Source organism: Hippoglossus stenolepis, chromosome 17 (assembly GCF_022539355.2).
Source record: "Hippoglossus stenolepis isolate QCI-W04-F060 chromosome 17, HSTE1.2, whole genome shotgun sequence".
NCBI lineage: Eukaryota > Metazoa > Chordata > Actinopteri > Pleuronectiformes > Pleuronectidae > Hippoglossus > Hippoglossus stenolepis.
In genome coordinates this window covers 21,532,075-21,559,769 of record NC_061499.1, presented here as the reverse complement: position 1 = coordinate 21,559,769, position 27,695 = coordinate 21,532,075, and the positions used below count along the sequence as shown (strand labels likewise).

The 27,695-nt window shown below is 40.7% G+C and overlaps 2 protein-coding genes across 3 annotated transcripts; one reads left to right on the top strand and one right to left on the bottom strand.

Annotated features, from left to right (window-relative positions):
• Nucleotides 1–285: 285 nt before the first annotated feature.
• LOC118125304 (asparagine synthetase [glutamine-hydrolyzing]) lies at nt 286–16,033 on the top strand. Its single transcript, XM_035183765.2, has 11 exons — nt 286–538; nt 3,904–4,141; nt 4,227–4,412; nt 4,713–4,814; nt 8,692–8,819; nt 9,831–9,957; nt 11,703–11,809; nt 12,475–12,575; nt 14,767–14,848; nt 14,981–15,136; nt 15,784–16,033. Exons 1-11 carry the CDS (start codon nt 290–292, stop codon nt 15,967–15,969), a joined length of 1,662 nt encoding a protein of 553 aa, XP_035039656.2. The 5' UTR covers nt 286–289; the 3' UTR covers nt 15,970–16,033.
• A 953-nt stretch (nt 16,034–16,986) lies between these two features.
• Nucleotides 16,987–22,077, bottom strand: tac1 (tachykinin precursor 1). 2 transcript variants are annotated; one of them, XM_035183064.2, is made up of 5 exons: nt 21,566–22,077; nt 20,067–20,169; nt 19,956–19,979; nt 17,652–17,708; nt 16,987–17,554 (listed from the first exon to the last, which is right to left on the bottom strand). In XM_035183064.2, the coding sequence occupies exons 1-5, from the start codon at nt 21,680–21,682 to the stop codon at nt 17,505–17,507; spliced, it is 351 nt and encodes a 116-aa protein (XP_035038955.1). In that variant the 5' UTR covers nt 21,683–22,077; the 3' UTR covers nt 16,987–17,504. The 2 variants fall into 2 exon arrangements, with proteins under 2 accessions (XP_035038955.1, XP_035038956.1); XM_035183065.2 differs by having other exon boundaries at nt 16,987–17,551; nt 21,566–22,065.
• Nucleotides 22,078–27,695: the final 5,618 nt, after the last annotated feature.

Below are 27,695 nucleotides of genomic sequence, written 5' to 3'. Positions count from 1 at the left end.
CTCAGCCTACTCAAATGAATGCCGCTGTGCTGAGGACCTTCTTGCCTGAAACTCAGAACCAGTTTGGTGGCTGGTTACCTCATGTTGTACCCAGGCAGTCCCGTGGAAAGTAGGGGGGCTGGGGGTATGTTTCAGATTTGCTGATATAAGACTTTCAAACCGTTTAGAAATGATACAGACCAGTAGGTTATCCATTAAGTTTGTATGCCACAGTTATTTAGATGTCACATTATTATTATTAAACTTTATATGAATAAATACTGTATCTATCTTTTTTTTCAGCTGTGAAATGTGTGGAATCTGGGCCTTGTTTGGCAGTGATGAGTGCCTGTCAGTTCAGTGCACTAGTGCCATGAAGATTGCTCACAGGGGCCCTGATGCCTTCCGCTTTGAGAATGTCAATGGCTTCACCAACTGCTGCTTTGGCTTCCACTGGTTGGCCATTGTGGACCAGCTGTATGGCATGCAGCCTTTACGAATCAAGAAGTTTCCTTTCTTGTGGCTCTGCTACAACGGAGAAATTTACAACCATCACACGGTAAGGATACGCAAGCTTCCTCCCTGGAGGAATTTACCTTCAGCCTCAGTGTACCCTCAAGTTCGGCCTGTATCAAGGCCAAACACTTGATGACGCTAATGTGCACAACTGAAGTTATGTTCCCAACATCCGCTGGTGGCCACTAACACCTGCTAACATCTACTGGTAGTTGTTAACTTAAATTGTGCTGAAGCTCTTCAAACGTACAAGGGATGTTCACCATCTTATCCAATAATCTAACATTCTTGGCGGAAGTGTCAGGCTCTGTTTCAAACTCTGCCCTCGAGAAAACACAGGGATGTTGTATTACAGAGCTCCGAGGTTCACATCAAAGGTATGAAGATGCGCATCTTTCTGTCGATAACAATCAAAGCCCTGTTGGAACAAATGAGTGGATTCAGAAAGTGAAAAGCTGGAGTGCTTTTACTTTGAAACGGGTTCGGGAAGTGATGTAAATATGTTTGTGTCATAGAGAGATTAACATTGTGGTTCACAGCAGAATAAACAGAGAAAATTATCTTTAACCTGATTTTTAATGTTTATCTGATGAATTTATGTCACAAACAAATGGTTGCAACATTTTCTGTGTGCCTTTTCAAAATAAAAGCACTCAAGCGTTTCTGTTGATGGAATCCATTCCCTTGTTTAAAAAGGGTTTTTTATTGTGAAATATTTGCTGGAGCGGAAGATGCACAGCTTCATACTGTGTAGTACTGGTATTTATTTGAGTACAAGGGACTTCTTTCATACAGGGTAATAATCCTATTTGTGGCCATATTCAAATCAAAGCCTATATTTAAAAACATTGTGCTGCAGTAGCAGCTCCTCTGCAGAACATGTTGTGGAACTGAGAAGCTTCATATTTTGCATTGTAAATATGAATTGATATTAATTTGAATATTGTGCATTGAATAGAAAAATTTGCACAACTGCCTTTCTTTGTGTATATTTATTTCTTGTACATTCAGCCTTTAACAGAAATTGCAAAAAATAATAAGTATGACCCTCCTAAGTGGGATTTTTGGAAGATATCAACAAAATCACAACTGTTTGCTGTCCTGGCTCCTAAATGGTGGAATGAGCTCCACATTGACATCAGGACAGAAAGTCTATACATCCTCTGCTGCAAACTAAAAACACACCTCTTCCGACTATACCATGAATAAAAGTTTAAACTAACAATTTAGTAGCACTTAAATGGCACTTACTTATAGCACTTTGTAGTTTGGCTTTTTTGAAGAAATTGTACTTTCGTGATTCTTGTTGTTCTGGTTTGTTCCTCATGGTTGATGCACTTATTGTAAGTTGCTTTGGATAAAAGTGTCACCTAAATGAAATGTAATGTAATGGTAGATCTCGGCTTAGGTTTGGAATTAAAAAGTGATCTTGGGCTCGAAAAGGCTGGTGACCACTGTTCTAGACCTATAGCAGCATAACTAAGAGCAGGTCTAAGACAAGCCTGGACCGGCTCTAACTATAAGCTTTATCGTAAAGGAAGGTTTTAAGTCTACTCTTAAACGTACAGAAGGTGTCTGCCTCCCGAACTGAAAGTGGGAGATGATTCCACAGGAGAGGAGCTTGATAGCTGAAAGCTCTGGCTCCTACTCTACTTTTAGAGACTTTAGGGACGACAAGTAAGCCTGAATTCTGGGAGCGCAGTGCTCTAGTGGATTGATAAGGTACTATCAGCTCTTTGAGGTATAATGGTGTCATATTATTAAGGGCCTTGTAGGTGAGGAGGAGAATCTTAAATTCTATTCTAGATTTAACCGGAAGCCTGTTTGAAGCTAATACAGGAGAAATGTGGTCTCTTTTCCTGGTTCTTGTCAGGACACGTGCTGCAGCATTTTGAGTCTTTAACGACTGACTTACACAAAGACAAATGTCTGACTTTGTGCTTGATTCACAGAAATTACCACCAAACACTCTACTTGAGTGCATGTGTCCGTCTAGATGTTTTTTATTGTATGATTGGAAAAAAAACAGATTTTGCTCTGATAACACAATCTGCAGGAAATATGAGGGGACCATGCCCATATCTGGGTTTTGTCTTATCCAGTGTTACGTTAGAGAGAGATGAATGTTTGCATAAAGAACATGAGAACTTAAAGGGGACATAGCATGCCCATTTTACCACAAGTTGATATGGTTCCTTGGGGTCTTAATGAAATGTCTGTAACATACTTTGGTCAAAATACCACAAGGATCATTTAAAACAGCACCCTTTTTACCCTGTATAAAACAGCCCTCCACAGAGCGACCTGTTTTGACTGCCTGTTCCTTTAAATGCTAATGAGCCAGCTCCCCCTCCCCCTCTCCCCCAGATTTTAAACGATATAAATTACATATTTTATATGATATAAATTATCAAATATGCATCCCATACTTTGTATTCCCCTTCTGTTGTCCTGGAGTTTTAATTTTCCCAATCACATAATTAAATGTCCCCCTCTGCCCATCCACTACAAGCACACAAGCAGATAGACAGAGAGAGAAAGAGAGGGGTGGGGGGGGCTATGAAGACCATCATTTACCCCCGAACCCCGACATTCAACGGGTACAACAACAAGCGGAGAAAGCAGAATCGCGGGCTGACCTTATATATACAGTCTATGGGGCTGACCAGCGCGGAGAAATGCACGTCCCGTGTGAACAGCCAGGCGGCTGCGCGCTTGAGAACGGCGCTGCGCTGCCTCGCAGCGTCGCTTCTGCGTCTGGTGTAAACCCGGCGTAACGAGTGGGGGGGCTTTGTGTGTTTGTGCCAGTGTTACAGTAGCGCTGAACACTGCGGAAGTCTTCCACACTGCTGGCTGTGTGGCGTTGACACAAATTCCAGCTCACGCATGGGAGAGCGAGCGGTCGCGCCCGAGCAACTGCTGCAGCCTCCCAGTCCCAACGATCCAGACAAATGCCACATGTGAGTGAATCGCGGGCTGACCAGCGGAGAAATGCTCGTCCCGTGTGAACAGCCAGGCGGTTGCGCGCCAGAACGGCGCTGCGCTCGCTGCCTCGCAGCCTCGCTGCCTCGCAGCCGCTGCTCGCTGCCTCCGTGTAAACCCGGCGTAACGAGTGTGGGGGATGGGGGACGGGGACGGGTGGATGAGGTGGGGGGTGGGCCAAGGCCATGTAGGGAGACTTCCAGTGCCTTGTTACGACACAAAACCCAGGAAGCTCAATCGAGTCACTCAAGCATGACATTTCTGACTTAGAGGAACCATAACAAAATGCGCGAGTGTTTTTTTCCCAGAGTTTTTGGGTTGGTAGACATGCCAGATACCCACATTAACCTGTAGAAGCACTAACAAAGTGGAATTTGCATGCTATGTCCCCTTTAAATTAAACCCTTGTCTGCTGTGTTCTTTCAGCTTAGGAAGCAGTTCGAGTTTGATCATCAGACTAATGTGGACGGTGAGATTTTGCTCCACCTGTATGACCGCTTTGGCATCCAGAAGATGGCTTCTCTGCTGGATGGCGTGTTTGCTTTCGTTCTGCTGGACACTGCCAACAGGAAAGTCTTTTTGGGACGGGATACGTATGGTGTGCGTCCTCTGTTCAAACTCCTCACAGATGATGGATTCCTTGCAGTCTGCTCAGAGGCTAAAGGTAGTGATTTGTTACCCCTGTTTTATTGGGGTCTTTTATACTGTGTGAAAAAGCATTGCTTAACTTGTTGTTATTCTGATCACAGGTCTTACAGACATTACCCATGCAATGGCCACCCCTGCCAACATTGTTCCTTTTCTTCCTGGGCACTTTGAGACCTTTGATTTAAAGCAGAATGGCAAAGTTCACTCTATTCAGATGGAAAGGTTTCACTGCTGCACACAGGAGCCTGCACATGCCATGTATGACTCCTTGGAGAGACTACCTACAAGTATGTGATCGCTCGTGTGTGTGTGTGTGTGTGTGTGTGTGTGTGTGTGTGTGTGTGTGTGTGTGTGTGTCAACTAACTAAATAAAATAACTCAATAACACAGATTTTCATCAAACATGGTTAGATGATATCTCCAGATGATTCACTTTTGGAGCTGATCTGTCAAAGTGAACAAAATACAAAATTTCCAAGATCTGCACAACTAATGAATCTAAAGCTTATACCCTCTGATGCTGCCCATGAAAGCAAAGTTTATTTGGTTATTTTGGAAAGCATATTTTAAAACTGATGTCTCCACAGGCTTTGATGAGGAAGCAGTGAAAAGCAACATCAGAACCCTGTTTGAGAATGCTGTTAGGAAACGTCTAATGGCTCAAAGGAGAATTGGTTGTCTTCTGTCAGGTATTCTTAAATTCTGCCATCTACAGTATGTACTGTAAACCTATAGTGGTTATCCTACATGTGGGAAATCACACCTAACACTGATTGACGACAAAGCAGTGAAACATGTGTTCTATGTCGGCAGTAGTGGCCACCTGTTCCTTCCTGAACCTCATTAGTACACCTAGCAGGCTATTATTGAGGTCAGAGCCTGTGAGCAGGACCTCGTTGAGTGAAACTCCTTCGTATGACGCACTGGAATCAAAAACCACACGGATCTTATCTGGCTTCCTAGGATGATATACGCCAAACAAGGGTAGATACCAGCACTCTTGTCCTTGTTTCAGAGGTGGAGCAACTTCTGTGTGTCCTTTGCTGAGCATGTTTTCCATGAACTCTATGAAATGGGCCTTCATCTGCGGCCGTTTTTCAAGTGTCCTTATCTAAGTCTCTTTCTTGGTGACCTGAAAGGTAGTGGTCCCACCCAGCTGTTCGAGCTGTCTTGATGGAACTCAGCTTCCATGATCTGGAGAAACATCATGTCCTCCACTGATGGCGCAAGTTTATGGTCATCAGCAGTTCGAGTGAAGATCGTTTGTCCTAAGCTGTCACCACCATGTGTTGTTGAGCAGTACTTGGGGGTCAGTGCAGCATGATGTGAATGCTTAGGTGCTGAAGATCTCTTTTACCTTGATTTGGCTGTTGCATGGCTGCAGATGGCTGGCACGACCATTCTCTAAAATGGATGTCTTGTAGCTGCTCACCTCTAGTGGTCTGTGGGCTCCTCCAAGGCACACGTCACCGACAACAACCCATCCCAGGTCCAGCCTTCGAGCGAACGGAGCGTTTCCTGGACCACTTATCTGTTCACGGACCTTGTGGACCCTGAGAATGTCTCTGCCCAGTAGGAGGAGTATGTCGGTGTCCGGATCGAGGGGTGGTATTACGTCGGTGATGTGCTTCAGGTGAGTATGATGGCGAGCTGCAGTCGGGGTAGGTATCTCAGAGCGGTTATTGGGAATTTGGTTGCACTCTAGAAGTGTGGGTAGAGGAAAGCTTAGTCTGTTGTCTGCTGACTCCACGGTGAACCCACAGGCTCTCCTCCCAGTTGTCTCTATTTGTCCGGCACACTTTTTCAATGTGTACGGGTAAGAGATTTTGAAAAAGTCAAAGAACTTGGAGCGTGCCAAGGAGCGGTTGCTTTGCTCATCCAGCATTGCATACATTTTCTTGGCCTCCCCTCCGGCTGGATACACGCTTACGAGGCATATCTTGGAGCATGCGCTTGAGCTTACTCCTTCACCACACACTTGTGTGCACTTTGACGTGACCTCCTGGATGTCCGCTTTGTCTTCCTCCCCGCCATGCTCTGAAGAGGGAGGGGACGGCTTAGGTTTCCAGACAGGTGGTCCTGGGTGGAGCACTGTCAAATGACCGGTGCTCCCACATTCCATACATTTGACTTCAGCTGAGCAGTTCCTGGCGAGATGATCTGTAGAGGAGCAGCAGCGGAAGCATAAGGAGTGTTCCTTTAAAAGCTGTTTGCGTTCCTCTAGACTCTTCTCTCTAAAGCCTCTGCATTTCCTTAAAGCAGTGGTCACCAACCCATCGATCGCGATCTACTGGTCGATCTCGCAGTCTTCACTGTCGATCCCCCAACTCTCTGGACTCACTGGCTGTCGTTGCGCCGCAGATCAGCTGTGTGTCGGTTGTCTGTTTTTCACACGCGTCTGTGTGTCTGCTACTGGCGGTGGAGCTGCAGGTTTATCTCCTGCATTTCCTTCAAGAACAAGTTGGTTCATGTACTAAAGTAAATGTCAGGACTCTACGGTATGAAGATGCGCATCTTTCGGTCTGTCGATAACAATCAAAGCCCCGTTGGAACAAATGAGTGGATTCAGAAGGTAAAACGCTGGAGTGCTTTTACTTTGAAACGGGTTCGGGAAGTGATGTAAATACGTTTGTGTCATAGAGAGATAAACATTTTGGTTCACAGCAGAATAAACAGAGAAAATGATCTTTCACCTGAGTTTTAATGTTTATCTGATGAATTGGTTGCAACACTTTCTGTATGCCTTTTCAAAATAAAAGCACTCAAGCGTTTCTGTTGATGGAATCCATTCCCTTGTTTAAAAAGGGTTTTTTATTGTGAAATATTTGCTGGAGCAGAAGATGCACAGCTTCATACTGTGTAGTACTGGTATTTATTTTAGTACAAGGGACTTCTTTCATACAAGGAAATAATCATATTTGTGGCCATATTCAAATCAAAGCCTATATTTAAAAACATTGTGCTGCAGTAGCAGCTCCTCTGCAGAACATGTTGTGGAACTGAGAAGCTACATATTTTGCATTGTAAATATGAATTGATATTAATTTGAATATTGTGCATTGAATAGAAAAATTTGCACAACTGCCTTTCTTTGTGTATATTTATTTCTTGTACATTCAGCCTTTAACAGAAATTGCAAAAAATAATAAGTATGACCCTCCTAAGTGGCTTTCTTGGAAGGTATCAACAAAATCACGACTGTTTGCTGTCCTGGCTCCTAAATGGTGGAATGAGCTCCACATTGACATCAGGACAGAAAGTCTATACATCTTCCGCCACAAACTAAAAACACACCTCTTCCGACTATACCTTGAATAAAAGTTTAAACTAACAATTTAGTAGCACTTAAATGGCACTTACTTATAGCACTTTGTAGTTTGGCTTTTTTGAAGAAATTGTACTTTCTTGATTCTTGTTGTTCTGGGTTTGTTCCTCATGGTTGATGCACTTATGGTAAGTCGCTTTGGATAAAAGTGTCACCTAAATGAAATGTAATGTAATGGTAGATCTCGGCTTAGGTTTGGAATTAAAAAGTGATGTTGGGCTCGAAAAGGCTGGTGACCACTGCCTTAAAGGATGTGTTTTTTTATGTAAGGTACAATGCTTGTTTGGGTCTGCTGATTTCTTGTCCTCTCTGAACTCAGATCTTTAGATGAAACTTTTCACAGGTCTGTCCCACTTATTCTTTCTCTCCATAGAGACTGGCGTGAAGAGATTAAAGCTGGGATCAGTGCAAGCTTTTGCTTCTGTACGATAGTATTTAATATCCTGAGACACTGGCCCAGAGCCTCTGCTGGACACTTCAACATCAAGCTCTAGTAAACCAGCTTGCAACATTTTGCTTCAGCTATGGCAGCATCCTTTTCTTTTTCCTCCTTTAATGCATCCAGAGTAGCTTGAATACGTGCATGCTCGACTTTCAGCTCGATTTCCCTCTTGGAGTGTGCTGCTCTAGCTTGTGCGCCTTCAGCTTTTGCTCTCTCCATGGCAACCGCTAAACTTGCCTTTGAGCTGGATGATGTGCGAGACGCGCGTGTGCACACGGAGCTTGCGTCTGTACTCACTTTACTTGTGTTGTCCATGTCTTCCATTATGGTCAAATTCTGGTGATATCGATATCAGATGAAGAGGTAAGCTGGCGTGAAGGCTGGCCACATGCCCTGTGTTAGCCACTTAGCTCTTGGTGTAGCTCCTTAAGCTGGATGTCGTCGTCTCCGTAGCGGCTGTAATGCCGTCTTTTCACTGTGAAGGTCTCGCTAGTATGGCAAGATAACCTACTGGTTGTAAGGACACAATTGGAAACAACAATACTTACAGACGAATAACATAGCTTATGTGTAGAGCTGACGTCTGTAAATAACGCAAATAAACTAACCCTGAACTACTTCCGGGGAGATTCACACCTTGAACCCTGGAAATAGTTATGTACCTGAACTGCCCCAAGGGGGTGCTGTTGCATAGCTAAACAGAACACAAATTTGAGGGACAGAACAATAAAATTGGATGGTCTGACATTGCTACTGTATTTTTGGTTTATGATCCTCCTTCATGTTGTCTATTCTTCAGGTGGTCTGGACTCCAGTTTAGTCGCTGCTACACTGGTGAAACTGGCCAAAGAGGAGAAGGTGCAGTATCCCATCCAGACTTTTTCAATTGGCTCAGAGGACAGTCCAGATGTCATAGCTGCTCGCAAGGTCTTTCACATCATGAATAGTGTCTGATAAGGAGTGTGTGTGGTTAGTTCTCTTGGAAAATAAAAACAGGAAATTTGATTGTTTTGGGGGGCTGTGGCTCAGGGGTTAGAGAGGTCGTCCTTTGATGGTTTGATCCCAGTCTTCTTTGCATGCCGAAGTATCTTTGGACAAGACACTGAATGTCAGGGTTTGAAGGAGCAGGTGGACCCAAAAATGCAGGAACGAGAATAGGTATCATAAAGTTTCCTTTAATAAAGGCAAAGTTCTTACAAAACAAACAAAATCCAAAGATCCATGAATTCCATGAGATTAAAAACAAAACACTAGCAACAAGACAAACTCACAAGCGAAGGATAAAGGGGAAGGAATGACGACAGGGCGGTGACGTAAGGCGTAAGATGACCATGTAAGACTTTTTACAAAGGGGAGGCAGGGGTAGTTGGAGACACACGTGAAACACATGAGGAACAGCTGCAGACAATCACAAGGGCGGGAAACATGACAAAAACAGGAAGTTGAGGCAGAGACACACGAGGAGCAAAGACCTAAAAATAAAACAGGAAACACAAAACTCAGAAGGAAACAACCGAACACAAACCCAAACACAAGGAAACACAGGAAAAATTCCACAAACAGAACAACAAAATACTCTTTATCCAAAGTAAAAGGTTTGGTATTTATATAGCGCTTTTCTAGTCTTGATGACCACTGAAAGCTCTCACCCATTCACACACACATTCATTCATATAGTGCATCTATTTGCAGCACTTTGTTGTTCTATGAGGGGCAATTCAGGGTTCAGCATCTTGCCCAAGGACACTTCAGCATGCAGATGGGGAAGACTGGGGATCGAACTGCTGACCTTCAGGTTGGAGGACGACCACTCTGCCCCTCAGCCACAGCCACCCCATGATACTGAACCCCAAATTGCCACCTCTCATAGAGTAAGTGCTATATAAATACAGACCATTTACCGTTTGTTTTTAATCATAGTTATTTTGTGTTTGTCAGGTTGCAGCTCATATTGGCAGTGAACACCACGTGGTAAACTTTACTGTTGAAGAAGGCATCCAAGCAGTAGAGAAAGTGATCTACCAGCTGGAGACATATGATATATGTAACATACATGCCTCTGTTGGTGAGTGCAAAATTAAATATCACAGGATAGTACAAAAAAACCATTTATGCATAAGAAAGTAAAATGGCTTGCTAAACTGGCCAAATTCGGCCAAATTAAATTGGGAAATGTCCCAAGGTTCTATGTTTTTTGTCCATGACAATTGGAGACAAATGTATTTAATGTTGAACAAGTGTGTATTCTGTGTTTTATCACTGTGCCTGACTGTGTAGGTGTACAAGCAGGGATTTTAATTTAATTCACACAATTCAGTTTATTTGTATAGCAGGATTTCACAAAATACATTGACACATTGACACAGAAACTGATTGTACAGCCTCTTAAAGCTCACCAACCCTGTCCTTTTTACCAGTTTAAATGAAGCAATGCTTGCGAGCTAGTTCAGGCAGCCAACTCGAGCTGTGCTTCTCCAATCATGTGACATACCTCACTCTCCACAATCTTCTATAATACATCCCCACCTAATTTGGCGGTCTATTTAAAGGGATAGTTCAATCAATTCACTCAATATCTACTCACCACTATGCCAATGAATAAGTTTTGGTTTTTTGGTGAACTATCCCTTTAAGCTGCAAAAATCTCCCATCACTCCCTTTGCCTGCTGCCTTACTATTGCTGCCAGTTGCTTGAGCCCCTCCACCACCCAAGCATCCACCTGTAGGCTCTTATATTATAAATATTTCCTCACTCCCATCATATGTCTGTTATCATATCTGGGGGGGATGAAGTCAGGAGCCTACAGCAGAACACTAACATGTTCTGCTGTTGTAAAAAGCATTTGAAACGTGAGTTGTCTGACTGAAATATATCTAAGGCAGCAATACAACTCATAACAGTCAGTTCTCCAATGACAGGCAATCACTTTTTGCCGGAAAAGGATAATATTTTTTCACCATTAAAAATATATAGTTTAAATTTTGTATCTATATTTTAGTCTTTTCTTTTTTCATCAATGATATTGCATTTTGATGAAGTTACAATTATTGATTAATGAAGCTGGGCCTGTCTGAACTTTGTCATGGAAGAAAAGTTACTTGACATTTCGTCATAGGTTTCATTGATGAATTCAACACTGTATAAGAACAAATAATTATATGTATGGGTGACATGATTAGTTGACCAGTGTGCTGTGCAACATGAAAACATGAAACTGCGTTTCTGAGCACTGACAGTGCGAGGACCATATTGGAATTGTTTGATTATTATTATTATTATTTGTTTTAAATCGATACAGAAAACACTTAGCAAAAGCAATACAATTCATGACGTCAAACATCAAATAATGTGCTTTTGTATTGTTTTTATTGTATTACAGGTCACAGATCATTTATAAATCACTGTTCTCAGTTTTAATTTTAAATGTAACATACCGTCCCAACTTTTTCTGATTTGGGGTTGTAGAATGACACTCAGTAGAGCTCACACCTCCACCAAAAGCCAACTTGTCTTACCCAAACCCTTAAATTCTATCATACAGCACCAAATGCACACACTCATAGATATCAGTACTCTAAATGTACCTGGATGGGCTCCCTCTGACCCTTACCACATCCTTCCGACAAGTTTCTTGGTGTATCCGTCTCAAAGTTTTTGTGTAAAGCTAATACACAACTAAACGCTGCTTAAAACCTCCTTAGCGCATGTAAAAATGTAGCCACTATTCATATCCTATAGCTTTCTATTACGGTCATCAAGTGTGCTGTCTCTTTGTGATGAAACTTCTATTTCTGTGTGTTCCACTTCAGGGATGTACTTGGTTTCAAAGTACATCGGGCAGAACTCAGACAGTGTGGTGATCTTCTCTGGAGACGGTTCTGATGAGCTGACTCAGGGATACATTTACTTCCACAAGGCAAGTCCTCAGTAACTGAATCAGTCAAACTTAATTACAAGAAATAACAGAAAGTCCAAACAAATGAAAAACAATCTCAAAAACGAGTTCAGAAAGTGAGATGTCATTCTAAAGTCACTTACAGGGACAGATCATAACACTGTAATGACTCACATGACCAAGTAAACTCACTGAAGGAAGAAAACCTTTTAGGCAGGTTAGTTAACTGTAACTTAACAGTGACCAAGGTTCTCATCTTGCTGCAGTGATAAGAAAGAAGAACGGAGGCATAGAGAGAGACAGAAATCAGCAACACATGATGTTTGGCGAACTTATTCAGGGGATTGACATAAATTTGTAGTTAAAAGGCCCTGTTGTTAAGCTCTGTTTAGACATGAAATACACTTCCTCTGTGTGTTTTACATTGTTGGTCCTAACAGACATCAGACAGACAGGCTGCATCGCTGATGCTGTGTTCCACAATCATAAATATCTTTTTTTCTAGAGTTTTTTCAAGTTCTAGTTATTTTTCGAGTTCTAGACTGATTTTTAGAAGAATCTTCTCAACAAGAAGAAATGGTTTGAATAGCGCTAAAAGACCATTCAAAGCACTGAAGGGTTGCAGTATCTTAAACTTAGTAAAGTTAATAAACTGTAACAACTGACAGTCTGTGTTCCTCCTCCAGGCTCCAACATCCAAAGCAGCAGCAGAGGACAGTGTTCGTCTGTTGAAGGAACTCTACCTGTTTGATGTTCTCCGTGCTGATCGCACCACTTCTGCACATGGGTAGCAACTCTCATTTTAATTCTCATTTTATTTCCCACCACTGCCATTAATACAGAATTAAGATATAGGATACAGGTACAGGGCTGGAAATAGAAATAAGTTCAAAGATTTATATAAAAAAATATATATATGTCAAACAAGCAAATGATGGTGAAAATGACTTATGATGATTGCCCTCCAGTAAAAGCTGTCACGGAAATATGGGATCCAGGATTCCCAGGAACAGGCAGAGGATGGTTTAAACCACCAGGAGTTTGGCGAGAGGCCTTTCCTCTTGAATAGATACCTCAAGCTGCCATGAAGTCCTTGTTATTGTTCTCCATTGAGAGCCACCAGAAGGCTCCTTTAACAAAGCATAGGTGCACCTACTTACAACATTAGTGGCAAAACAGGATGCATGGGCCCACCACAGGACCTGGAAACGAATGGGATATAGTACCTAGAGAACATTAGGCAGACCATTACGAGGATTAGGTTGTTAATTGTGCATATCCCAGGTCACTGCAGCCACCACACAGGAAGCAGGATCTTCATATCTGTCATAGTTGACACGTCTTATATTTCATTCATTATGATCCAAAATTGGAAGGCAAATAATCAGATAGCAAGTTCAAAGAATAATACACCAAATACCTAAGTAAAAATGGAAAAGGGCGACTGTATTCAAAGAGGTACAAGGGAAATCTGATAAACAGGAATTGAACCACAGGTGGTGTAAATACAAGTAAATCAGATTGGATCATTGAAAATAGTTTAACTGAAAAACTGGCAGGAAACTGAACAGAATCAGGAACTAGAATTTATGAAATTCATAATGGGAAGACTTAACAAAATAAAACAGGAAGTCCAATAACAAAAAGTCACAAAAGGGACAGATCTCAAAGTGTGCAGTGGGATTTGGAGGGAAGCTGATAACCAGAGCCTCACAGGTTTCACACTCAGACAGAGACAGAGACCAAACTGGGGGAAACAAGACACATGAGGACAAAACCACACAGCAATGTAGTTAGTTCTCCGCTAGAAAATATACTAATAGTAATGAAAAGTAAAAACTCACAAAGGTATTTTGGATTTTGCCTAAAGAAAAACGAAACTTTTTTTGAAATATGTCGCAAGAATCAAAATTGAAATCAGTGTTTATTTTGAAAAAACAATACAATTCATGAGGTCAAACATCAAATAATGTGCTTTTGTATTGTTTTCATTGTAATACAGGTCAAAGATAATTTATAAATCACTGTTCTCAGTTTTAATTTTAATTTTAAATTTTAAACCATAAGGCTTTTCTGATTTGGGGTTGTAGAATGACACTCAGTAGAGTGGGCAACTTTAAACCATTAAAGTTGCCCATTTGTTTTATGTCAATTAATCTGGAAATAATTTCAGCTCTGGTGAATATAGGATATAGGATAGTTTAGACCTCTATCTATAAATTCCTGGGACAACTTAAACATTTAATTCCTTTGCTCTTCAATGAAAATGCAATCTGTCATGCCTGAATCTCTGTACTCAGAGTATGCTCCATCATTGCAATTTTCTTTTCAATTTCAATATTTCAATTTGGAAGTCACACAGAATAAACAATGACTTAAAGGACTGATGATGAAAACAGGACTGATTGATATCCTGCAAGCGATTTTAAGAATGTTAACCTTCAGTAGCCTTGATGATCGTGTCTTCAATTTAACCACAGAGAGGAAAATCCTTCATGAGATGTGGTGAACAGCAACATGATTGAAGAGCACCATCAGTAACATTAATAATACATTATAATTACAGCAAAGTGTGATTAGTTACATTTTAATTATAAGCCTGAACATCTGCATGAATAAAATCCATCAAAATCAATAAGGTGAAACCCATTTTGGAGAAACTCAAAAAGGGGTTTGTTGACTTGAAAAACTTCACCCACCCCTCCTTCGGCATAGTGGTGAGTAGATAATAAGGGAATTTTCATTTTTGGGGTCAACCATCCCTTTAAGATTAGAAAAGCTCTATATATTTAGAGACCTTTTACCATTTCCCATTTATTCGTAAAAATTATGCATAATTACTACTGGGTCAAATTTGACACAGTACACCAAAGATGTGGGAAACATACAGTACACAGCATGCAGTCATCATCTTACCAGTTTATTTGAAGAGATCATATAATGAGTTAATGACTTTGTAAATGTGATTTGTCCCAAAGTCTGGAGCTCAGAGTGCCCTTCCTGGACCACAGATTCACAGCATACTTCCTCTCCCTGCCTGAGGAGATGAGGATTCCTCGGGTCAGTTGATCTTTGCAGCAATGTGTTGACTGACAAATCACTGTTTTCTTCACTGCAGATGTCTGATGTCCAAAACAGGCACTGATATGAATAATATTTGTTATAATTGTGCTGTTTGTCCTGTGTAAGCAGCATGGAGTGGAAAAGTACCTTCTGAGGGAGTCCTTCAAAGGCCTCAACTTGATCCCTGAGGAGATCCTGTGGAGGCGTAAAGAAGCCTTCAGTGATGGTATGATGTCAATGAAGAAGTCCTGGTACACCTACCTGCAGGAACACCTACAATCCATGGTATGTGTTAATGTAGGACCAAGATGGATGATACAGCAGCTCATACTGGTGTTTAATTTCATTCCTTTCACATTTGGAGAAGAAGAAACGGCTTCGATGATAACTTTATTTACTACCACAAGGTACTGTAAATAATGAAGTCAATTATTATTTGTACTGGCCCTTCTTCTTCTTCTTCTTCTTCTTCTTCTTCTTCTTCTTCTTCTTCTTCTTCTTCTTCTTCTTCTTCTTCTTCTTCTTCTTCTTCTTCTTCTTCTTCTTCTTCTTCTTCTTCTTCTTCTTCTTATTGTTATCATTCCTTTCTTTTACATGGTCACATCTGTGTTGGTGGAAAACAGATAGACCTTTGAAGTCTGGTGAAACCCTTTTCCCAGCAGACATTTTGACTCGTCAAAGCAAGAACAGTCCAGGTGTAAATAATAACATCAGAAACATCTAAGCCACATGGCTTAGATGTGGATCAAAAGTATAGTGTCTGAACCTATTTTGTAATTCATGTCAAGCAAGTCACGTTGTTCAAATATGCGTGATTTAATGTGGTGATTTACAAAATTGAATGTAAATATGATCACCTTATGATCCAGTATTTTTTAGAAACACAAACTCAGTTGTACTCATGGTGTCTAATCTGATCTGTCTTCTCTCAGGTGAACGATGATCAGATGGAGAAGGCTCACAAGACGTTCCCTCACTTGCCTCCATGCAACAAAGAGGCCTACTACTTCAGACAGGTGTTTGAAAAGTCCTATCCAGGTCGGGCTGAGTGGCTCTCCCATTACTGGATGCCTCGCTGGATCAATGCCACTGACCCCTCAGCTCCTGTTTCTATATGAAACATATAATGAGCAGATTGAATGGAACATATTCAAGCTTTTGTCTTGAGATTAATTTCCGACCTTCCAGTCATTGATTTCACTCAATGCCTTTACTGTGAAATGAAAATGAACCGGCAGACTTGGAACTTGAGTGAAAACCGAAAAAACTGATAAATATATTTTAAAGAACTTCAGACTGTTGCTTGACCTCATTCTGATCATTCCTCATCATCCTATACTGCTGTCAATAGATTGAACCTCAATGTTAGTTATGGGGTTTAACCTCAAATGAATCATGTTGAGCTGCTAACACAAAAACGTTTGTTGACTTGCACTGTAAATTATATAAGTTGTATGAAGTACATCTTGAGTTTATAATGGATGGAGGTGAGTCTTGTGTGAGACTTGCTAGTGAAAGTGGCATGGCTCTCCATGCTAATACCCTCTCTACAAATCGTATGCATGGACTGCAGTGTTACTTCATGTCAGAGGGATGATAGACATTTGTCAGCCCTTGTGATGCTACAGAATTTTAAATTAGGTACATTAAATTGGATTTGAATTAAACTGATTTTGCAGTGAATGTAAAATACCATGATTAAAAGAGTTACTGTACATGTAACATGGTGTAAAATGTGATCCATATCGCCTTCCGCTTGTTTGAGCAAATGAACTGATGAGATCGAACTACAGGAAGTGGACAAACTATTGTATTGTAAACTGTCACACTTGAACATTGTAAACTTTAAACCTCTAAAAAATTATTTATTGCAAGGCCTCTGTATTAAATCATTACTTAGATCACTTTGTACCGTCCCTTGCATAATCATCATGTCTCTTGTTTTCAAGTAATTGTTTCTGTTTCATACTTATTTCTACTAAAATGAATTCACCTCGTCACTAAAATGTGTTGAATTTGTGTGCAGCACCTCTGTCGACCACCAGAGTGTGCAACTACCTCACCCTTTAAGATGGGCTGAGCATCAGCAGGTTTAGTCACGCTCAGCAAAGGAATTCACGACTTGCAAGCTGAAGTTGAACCAGTAAAGAAAATAATTTTAATATTTGTCAAACCATTGAAACACACAGGTATCCTGTCACATCAAACCATATGTCCAGGGGTAGAACATGACGGCTCCTCTAAAGTCACTTAAAAACAAAATGAGAACCTGTCCCAGTGTGTTGTATTTATAACAATCAGTTGCAATCAAACAGTTATGAGGCACTATACAGTGACTTTGGCAGTGCAATTTTCAGCATACCCTGGGGTACAGCCTTGCTTTAATTGTCCACAACAACATGAAGTCTTTGTGGCATGACAAATGGCCGAAAACGCTCACAGAAAGCACTGACACTGATAATGAATTTCCCCTTCGTCTCACCCCAATCTGCTGGGACAAATGAAACTGGCACAGATACAGTACTGCTACATCACTACAATGTGGAAACAGAATCATTTTATTTGACTAACAGCTAAACACAGTCTGGAGAAACCGTCAGATGCCCCTCCCACGGAAGAGGAATGGCTAGATGAGAAGAGAAGAGATGAGCGTTTAGCGGCGCTTGTCATACATCTGTACCGTGCTCCACTCATACGAGTCTGCTGAAGAAGAGAGCGTGTTAGCTTTTATAATCATTTTACTGTTCCTAGTCATTACAAAGTCAACACTACAAGTATAATTCGACTGGATTTAACTTACCTGGCTGCTCTTGGCTTCTTTTCCCCATCAGTCCAACAAAAGAGTGGACTTTATGCCCTTAAAAAAAAGATACTTTAGTTTGACAGAGATGTTCGTCTACCAACAGCTGACTGCAACCAGGGCTGCAACCACGATTTTAGGAATACTGAGGTCAACAGTTAAAATTCCACCAGCAAAAACAAACCCCACAAAAGCTTAAGGGAAAAAATATGATTTTATGACTGATATTTTGTATTACCTCTACCAAGGAGGTTTTGTTTGTTTGATTGTTTGTTATCAGTATTAACTACTACTAAAAGACAGGTACAAGTTAAAGACAACCAACAGCCAGGATGCAAACTGTGCCACAGAGCATTTTAAATGAAAAGAAAACACCTCAAATGTATCTGAGCAGCTCAAAGACAAACATCTGGATGTGTGGGTACATACAGGATTCAGGCTGAGTTTGTTTCAACTGTTGATGTTATATTTACAATCTCTTTCATCTGTATTGGCAGTAACAACCAAAAGGTATCTAACATCATTGAAATGCAAACGTTTAATCTAATGGCCCCAAAATGTTTTGGTTTGCAAACCCATAAAGCAAAAACTCTGGCTACTTACCAACCTTAATCACAGATCTGGCCATAGGTTCTGATCCCTTTAACAAATAACTCAATAATCCTTATAAGACTGTTAATTGGTCTGAGACCTCGTCAAGCCAATTAACAGCCAGTAATTCACAGGAAAAAAACAACTAGAATTTGAAAATACTAACAACAATTTTGCGTAATTCAGGTTTTACCATTTAAACATATTGTTACCCCTGAGTTTAGTTGAGTATGACCTCCGTGACTTCAGAGTTCGCTGCAGTTCTGTTTGCAACATGTATGGTCTGGGATACAGAATGCTGATTTTATTTTATTTATTGAGATACTGGGTGTCTGTCAGGTTTGCAGTGATGCAAAGGCGATGGACAGTTGCAAAGCAGGTTGACTGGCACTCCTGTCAGTTACAGTTAATGGACAGTTAAACGAGCATGAGGTGTGAAGGCACACTGGCAGTATTGGATTGGAGTGTTATGAAACTATAGAGAGCCCTTAGGGAATATCTCATATTTGAAAAAATCTGTATTTGCATTAGACTGATTAGATTCAACTGTGTAAAATCCGCCCTTCTCACTCAAACCACTGAACCTTGAACATACAGGAGGTATAATGTAATACATAAGGCTTGCCTTGTATCAGATTTTTTTTTTATTTTGTGTAAAAAAAAGTGTAAGCCTGTAATGGTAGAAATCCTCCTCATTTTAAGTGAAGGGTAAAATACGTTGCTGACTCAATCCATCACAGGCATAAACAATCCAATTTAACTCTCACATGTCCTTGGGGCATTGATCCCAGCACTCTCCCTCTCCCTAATGATGAGTGACTTATAGTCGTGCCCGCATAAGAGGAATAAATTAGATGTATACTTACTTACTATGCTGCGCTGTGTTGCATCACTGAGTGGGTGACTAATTTAGACGAAAACCCCTGCCAGAGAAAAGGGAAAATCCCCTCCTCCACATTCTCTTTTCTCTGTCACTCTTTATCTCTTTCCTCTTTGTCGCAAACAGACGTCTGCTCTGCACCACCTTCCGTGCTGACAAATTAATGTGGTCCGGCATTCAAACAGTGACACTAGAATAATCTGCATTTGCTGCCAGTTAATTAAAGAACTCATTTAGTAATAATGTGGGCAAAATTTGTCAGGCTTCATGTTTTTTTTGTTTTCATTGAGCACACTGATGTCAACTGGTCTTATTTTGGTTTATTTTGCCATACTCATTTGTAGGCAGTTTCTTGAATTTTATAAGCTTATTTTTTCTATATGTAAAATATCAAAATGTACATACATAAATATAAAAAACTTTTAGCCTGACAAATGATAAATTAAGAATGGAGAAAGCTTTGAGACAGCATTGAGGATATCATGTTGGGAAATACAGAAAATGTATTGAAGTAAATAAATAAAGTGTGAAAAGTATTTCCAGTGTCTGAGGTGTTAGGGTGCGGGTGCTAGTGGTACACAAGACACAGTACATGATAATCCTGCCTATGGCCCTGAACAGAATCATTTTTCGAGTGCCCTAAAGAGCATTTCAATCCTTAAGTTTATGAGAAACTGATCACTACATCCGGAGACAGGTATTTTTTTCAGATTTTACCGGTATGAGGTTTTGAGAAAACATGTTTCCTCTCTGCTATAGTGACTTTTGACTACTGACTTTTGTAAAAAAAAAAGAAATTAAGTATTGTATGAATGTTATATGTCTATACTTACTTTTTCGGGTGATCTGTGAATTTGCTGTACAAAGAGACACAGGACAAAGTATTAAGAAAAGATTCCACAAAAGCAAATAAATGCTGTCTGGTACTGAGGAGGAATTCTCACCCATAGACCTCTTCCCCATCAGACCAATGAACTGATGCGGCCGCGGCTTTCGTGTCATCCTCAGGAGGATTTCTCTGAAGGGGTCATTGGAAAGCCAGCCGTCCTGAGGGGGGAAATCTCAATGAATGTGAATTTAGACCCAGGACATATTGCCATACTGTGACTTATGTAACCTGACACCAACATGTTGAACCCTCTTTATAGAGACAAAACACAATGAGGACAAAATGTACCAACATTGGCTAAATGGAGAGGCACCTGAATGAATCTTACCGTGGGGTTTTTCTCATAGCTTACCATTTAAAGCCATATCTATGGTCATATGGATTTTTTTTCTCTTGGTTTTTAACTCTTCTGCTAATGAACTGGATAAATACCAGAGATCATAAATTTGTCTTTATCTGCCACCACCACATAATCCACATCAGCCTGGAATTTCCAAGATTAATTCATAGTTTCTATTTCCATCTCCGGATATATTTCTAAAGTGTGCATTAGTCTGACTGAGATGTGGTCCTGGGGGCCACTAATGTCCCACAAGCTAAGTTTGAATGATTTATTGTGAACTCATTTGTCTGCAAAATGGCAGCCAGCCTACAGTTAAAGGTATTAGCTGAGGAGCTTTGGCCCGTGGCCAGCTCACAATGTCAAACGGGATGGAGATGGTTGGTTCTTCACTTCCTATACTGTGCACTTAAGGGGGTTATTTTCATTCCTAATGGAGAAGTGGCCACAATCATCCTCACCTTGAGTGTTACTGAGTCTGAAAACCTTATTTTACGGAGGAGACTGTTCCACCTGTTTTGTTATGAGTCTGAAAATCTGATCTTTGTTTTTAAAGTTCTTCTAAGATTATTATTTCATTGAAAGTCTGCTAACGAAATTCATTTCCTGGATTTGTTTTATACTGGACACATATTTCAGAAATTAAATGAGTAACTTGGGATGGAAATGATGCTACTATTTGTTTCTAGTGTCAGCCTTCCGCCTTGAGGATTGAAACAATTCACTTCAAAAACACTCGTCATTATGGCAGCATGACACTGTGCACATGTTTGCCATCTGCTCTTAAAATAAGGTTAAATAACTTGTTCTACAAAGCAGATCAGAATACGTTCAAATCATCAAAAGAAATTATAATACAACACCTGGATGAGGGTTTGTAACAAGTTGGTGTAAAACCCAACCTGATTTGCTGCTTCATCCCTTGGTCATTGCTCTGCTTTATGCACAGACATGTGTTTTCTGAATTCAATTCTGCAATTTATTTTTCTTAAAGTGTTACTGGGAGGGATAATGGGTTGATCCCGCTGTCTCTGTGAAGTGACTGGTCAGACATCCAGTCTCATCACACTAACTCTGCGTCTTTCAGACTTTGGTTAAACAAACAGAGAAGAGGTTCAGCACAAGAACAGACACTCATTCCTGCAGGTTCATCTCACACTGGTGATAAGAACGTGATGTTTATGAATGATGAAGTGAAGAAAATAAACAAATACCTGAATTTGATTACTACTCGTCCAGTAGTCAGCCTCTGCTTTGGGGTCGTTATCTTCGCAGAAAACTTGGGCAATAGAGAAAAGAAGCATCAAAACTGGTAAAAGCAGCAACTTCATGATGCCGAAGGTGCGCAGTAAAAACTGACAACTGAAAAGAACCGTCAACAACAGCAACAACCGCAAAACTAAAGTAAAAAAGTAAAGGAGTGAGGTTTCAGGCACGAGCAGCTGCTGTCCTGTGCGCGCACTGTTTCTTCCCTTATAGAATCTAACAGTAGTCCATAGCGCGTGCGTGCGTCCCGCTGTGTCTCCGCTCCCGCCACTGTGTCCGCAACTCGCGCGCTCAGCCTCTGCAGCAGCTCTCGTGCGTCCGCAGAAAAGCACCCCTGCGCGCGCTCCTATATAGTGGCACGAGCGAGGTTGCTTGGTAACGCCGCTACAGTAGCTGAGGTAACGATACTTCCGTTTAGTTACAGTTACTAGTTACAAACACTTGTGTCATCAGCGCCAACTGTAACTCGTGTGCGTCACTGAGCAACTCTCCACCGTGTTCCAAGTCATGGACGTCATCTGGTTTCATCACAAGAGAATCGCTCAGCATTTGGAATGGGATCATTCAATTCATTTGTATGTGTATAGCGCCATGAAATACATTATCTCAAGATCGTGATCATTTAAAGAAGAAACGTTACTCTAATCAAGGTCCAATTATGTATCATTTTCTCATTAAAAAAAAAAGTATCTCCGTGAAGGGCGGGCCTTGTGTGTGAGCTACTTATTTATTACTTGTATTCACGATTGTATTTGAATATTTAATATTTAATATCTTAAGTTTAATTCTCACATTTTATAGCTAATTGTTGCCGTTTAAAATGGAAAATCTACATATAAAGAACCTTATTCATTGGGTGATCCAAGTTTTAAATGTTGTCATTATTATGACTGTGATTATTATTATTATAAACTGTATTTGCTGTTCTGATGAAGTGGATGTGACCTGTATGCAAAAAACATAGATCTACATTCACATAATAAATCTAGATCTAATAACGTAACACATACGCAAGTCTATGATGACGCACTTGGCGTCGCGTAGCTTTTAAGCTAAACTTAATTAAGGTCTGTAAACCGATAGGTAACTAATTGTATCCTTTTTATATTGACTTAAGCGATATTGTTGAAGGCTACAGCCGCAGCCTTTTACAAGCTATTTGATAATATGATGTCCTGCATCTCAGAGAAAACAGAGCTCTCATATCAAAGGCTGAATGAGAAGGAGAAGAGCGTGTGACCCCCGGGTGCCACTGATTTCCATCAGAAAAGCTGTTTTTTTAAGAGTAGGCTGTTGGAGATGAATAGAGGACAGCACTGCCACACCGAGTTCACTGTCTACGCACCTCAACAAGTGCTTGATTTGCCTGAGTGCCTTTATTCCATTAACAATAAGTTCATTTTTATTTACTCATGTGCTTTTGTTAAATGCAAATGTTTTCCCGGGGTGGGGGAATGGACTTCAGTCTGTCTTTTACAGCTCTTGTTATTCATCTATTTGTTCAATTGATCCAAGGTGCAACAGCAAATTACATTAACAAGAGTATGCTTGAAGGATGCTTTGCACTGGCTCTATTTGACCTTGATATTCTTTGGATTTTGTTATTACATGTAAGCCCAGAGCATAAAATTCATACCCCGAACATGATTATATTTCCTTTTCTAAATTCCCATCATGCCTAATTGTGTGATTCATATGACACATAAAGTGAAGAAGTCTTGTAGGTGAGCCGTGGATAGATAGATTTATAACAGTATTCACTGCTTATCTTCACCAGGGGTGCTCCATGGTCACAGAAGCACTCCGGACTGGAATTTAAGCATCCTCACAACTGTGACAGCTCATCCAATTATCAGATGGAAGGGGGAGGTGAGGAGAGAGCGATGGAAAGAGAGAGGTGACAGAGCTGTTGGAATCGTGAGGGGGAGTTACCACGAGGGAGGAAGATGTAGGAGGTAAAGAGAGCAGGGCACCACTGAAGTTGGGGCACAGAGATAAACAGATATGCAGATTATGTGTGTGGACAAACAGGACTTCAATCCACTGAGGCCGAGGGGGGTTTGCAGTCGCTGCTGCTGCATGCAGCTGGGGCACCATGGGCACTAACTTTGATAAGGCATCCAGCAGCAAATTGCACTCTGACAAGCATGAATCCTTTAGAACACAAGTGGATTCTGTGCGTGGAATATATCAAAAGCAGATCAGCTGGGGAAAGAGACAATTGAGGCAAAGCAACACCGTTCCAATAGTTAATGCTCACACTTAAATTAGAAAATCCCAGGGTATAACACCAAACATTTAATTTATATTTCAATTAAAATAGCCCAGGAAATGCCACATAAAAAGCAGAGTTGTTCAAATATTAAACACTAAGGAAAGCAAATGAATGCAAGACGTTTTTTAATCCTCTGTGTAAATTTACATCCATCGTTTTTTGGCTAAACTGGTATATTTTCCATGTACTGCATGTAACACTGCCAAATGAGAAAGGGTGGTAATTCATTTCACTGTAATTACACTGTCTGGCAATTAATGCGGAAGTAATTTATTTATGTCAAAACGTGGTACAATTACCAACTCCATGAAACTTGATGCAGACTTTAAAAGTGCACCATCATGTTCTCATTCTCTCAAATTAAAGATTGTGTGATAATTTACATGCGGGTACCACATGTTGCTTTTCTCTGCGGGTGTAACATGCTCACCAGATATTTCACAACAGGAGCTCCAGCAGTTCAATTTCCAGCAACATGATGGCAGGTGATTGATATAAGCTGAAACAAGTGGGTCTTTTGCAGATGTGCAGTACAAAAACACGACACTCCCAAAATGACCCAAAGGAGCATTTGCATTGTCTGATTCCTTTCATCACCACATAGTCAGTGGCTTCCATAAGCAAAAACACAACATGTGGTGATGGCCAATACAAAAAAATATAAATGTATGAGGTTTAGTCGAGTCACTGGGTTAAAGATTAGGGAGAAATATCAGCCATATGAAAACAGTGGTGGAAGGTAATCAGGGACTTTAACTTAATTTATGCAAGAGCTGCGCTGTAGTTGAGTAGTTCCTTTTTGTGCTATATTATTCATCATCTTTACCACAATTCAGTGGAAAATGTGTTATATATTTCATTTCATTTGTTTAATACCTATTAATTTTACCACATTTGTATGATAGATGCATATTGAAAACAGTCCATATATGGTGCTTGCCACATTTTAGATGTTTGAAATTGTCAGCAGCTCCACCAAACAGACATTTCAAGTCAAATTGAATTTTATTTACATGGCTTCAGTATCACAAATCCCACATTTTGCCTCCAGAGGCATAACCGCAATACCCTGTCAATTGACAATGACAGTGACATTACACTCTTGAATGGGACGAGGTAAAGCTTTCTAAAAAAAAAAAAAAATCAGGAAAAGATTGACGAGATGGGCCCTCTTCCAGGATGGTTAAACACACAATCTATGTCACATGTACCAGAGCAAACCGATTTACCGTAGCAGTACAATCAGGATGACAACTTTGTAGATGTCAACATTAATGTGGAATATGATCCGTGAGAATGTTGAGTAACTTGCAGGTTCCACCAAAAGATAGGACCTGAGCCACACAACGTCCTCTCCACCCTAAAGAGCATTGCAGCAGCCAGGAGAGAAAGGCTTCCCAGGACCTCACCACTTGTATAGTGTAGAGGACTTGATTGAATATTAAAATTGTTCTGAAATAATAATTGTGTGTGAGTAAAGTAGCCTCACTCTTATTTAGAATGTATTCATGTATGCATGCCGATAGGCTGCAGCACATAGGACCTCTGAAGTACAGTATAGACTCTGTTTAAGCTGTGGTACATTCAGGAACATGCTATTGAACCAAGATAGATTTATTGCTCTGTAAAACTACCTTTATGCCCCATGTGGCTCCACAAAGGCCAACATTTTATTGTCACATATTTTACAAGTTTGCTGAGCACACACACTCTGTTCCAACATTATCTCCTCCATGTTGTATGTTCACATTTTAATGTTAGCTGGTACACGCAGTCTCCTGCTGGTGGTTACTCAGTGGCTTTTAATTAAAATTACTAGTGAAGCTCTTTACTCCTGTGGTTCCCACCCTGGCGTCCAGGCGTCACCAGGGACTGTTAATAAGTCTCCCAGCAAAAGATTAATTAAATCACACAACTCTTCCATTCCCTGGATTTTTGGTTGAATTACATCACAGGGAACACACATATCAGATAAATGCCAGACATGACCTGGTTCAGCAGCACAAAGTGAGAATGTGTGTGATTTACTGGAATGAACTCATCACATTTGTATGCTGCTGCTGCTGCTGCTGCTGCTGCTGCTGCTGCTGTCGCACTATGAGAATGTTTCTGTGTCTTGTGACGATTTGGTAATAAAGCGATTGCCATTGCCCTCTGAGATAAAGAAGGGCATGGCAAATGCAGGAAGTGGGGAACAAGAAAGCTGACTGTGAGGATGTATATGTGTATGGACCTATGGACAGAGAACTGAGAGAGTTAAAGAATTCAACTTCTTTGGAATACACTTTGATGAAAGGCGTATAAGGAAAAAACAGGTAAATTATGTTGTAAGTGAGTGTGAAAAGATGATTGGTTCTATCTCAGGGTCAGGGTTAGTATATGGGGTGCTGGGCATGATACTCAATACTTTATAGTGTAATGATAATGTCAACACAAGATTATGGTTGTATATATTAAATAACCACAGCCATAATATTAGAAGATACACAAGCAACGGCACCGCGAGTATTCCATGGGGCCCTCTGTGCAACTCTGTTTTGAGTATTATTTGTAGAGATGAGAGAAGCCCAATTGAGAGTAAAACTTGCAGTACACAAATAAGCTGATGCGATGTCGAGTGGGAGGGAGAGTGGGGAAAGGTAAAAATGAAGATACAGTATTTTATGTCCAAAAGTGTAAAGATGTGGAGAAGCTGGGATTGGAAGACGTAAGGTTGCCACCACTATACCCAATAGATTTTATCCTCACCAGAAATAGACATCAGTGTCTCATAAATAATAAGAACACATTGTACTGTAAAAAAAGGATCAAACAACTACTGGAAGCAGTATTTCCATATTTATACAGATGGACCAAAGATCCCAAAACTCAGTTATCTTGCTCTGCTTTTTAAATTCCAGCACTTTAAATTACGATGTATAACATGTTTCTAATGTGGGTAATGGTCTTTAGGACTAATTTCTATAATATGGACAATACAGTTGTTAGAGGTAAAGTTTAGATGGGCAGTAATATGAAGATTCTGCTTCTCTTGTGATGTAACAATAGAAAACAAAGCCAGGGGTCTGGTGTGACCTTGTGGTGAAGGTTTTAGTTCTGTTGTACAAGACTGAGCACGCTGTGATGGTTAGGTCCCTTCGTGTTCCAGTCCATGTTGAGGTGGATTGAAAAGAAGCAGCAGATATTGGTCTAAAAAGGCGCTAACCAGGGACATATGTGAAAGGGTATGAACTGGAATAGCTGAATAGAATCCCTAATCAAGAACAACACAACAACTTGGGAAAATCTGTGCTTTTTTTAGAGAAAGCATGAGGTTCTTGAGTAGAACAAAGCCATGTCCATGTCCTGTGAAGGATCTCTGGAGCATTGGGTCCGGACCTTCTCCGCAGTTTGCATTTCACACATGCACAACACAGCGGGGGGTTCTCTGCTCAGACATGTTCACAACAGCAACAAATTCTCTGCAGGATTCAGGTGAGGGCTGGTGTAGGCAGAGGCAGGATGTAACGTATTTGTTGTTTTGTTTCAGGGCAGATTTCATTCATCCACTGTTGAGATTAAGGCTGAGGTCAATGAGGGTATCTGCTGTCACCCGCTTTCCCCATCACATGCCATTGTCCACCAAAGATTTGGGCCCACTCTCACCCCCTGAGGAGGAGGAGGAGGAGGGTGCACTCTTACAAAAATATTGCAAATATAAATAAACTGAAATGCGACTCCTATAGACTGTGTGCAAGTTGTAGAAATTGACAAACTGGTAAACACTTAATGGAATATAACGGCTTTATTAAACAAAGGCTGTA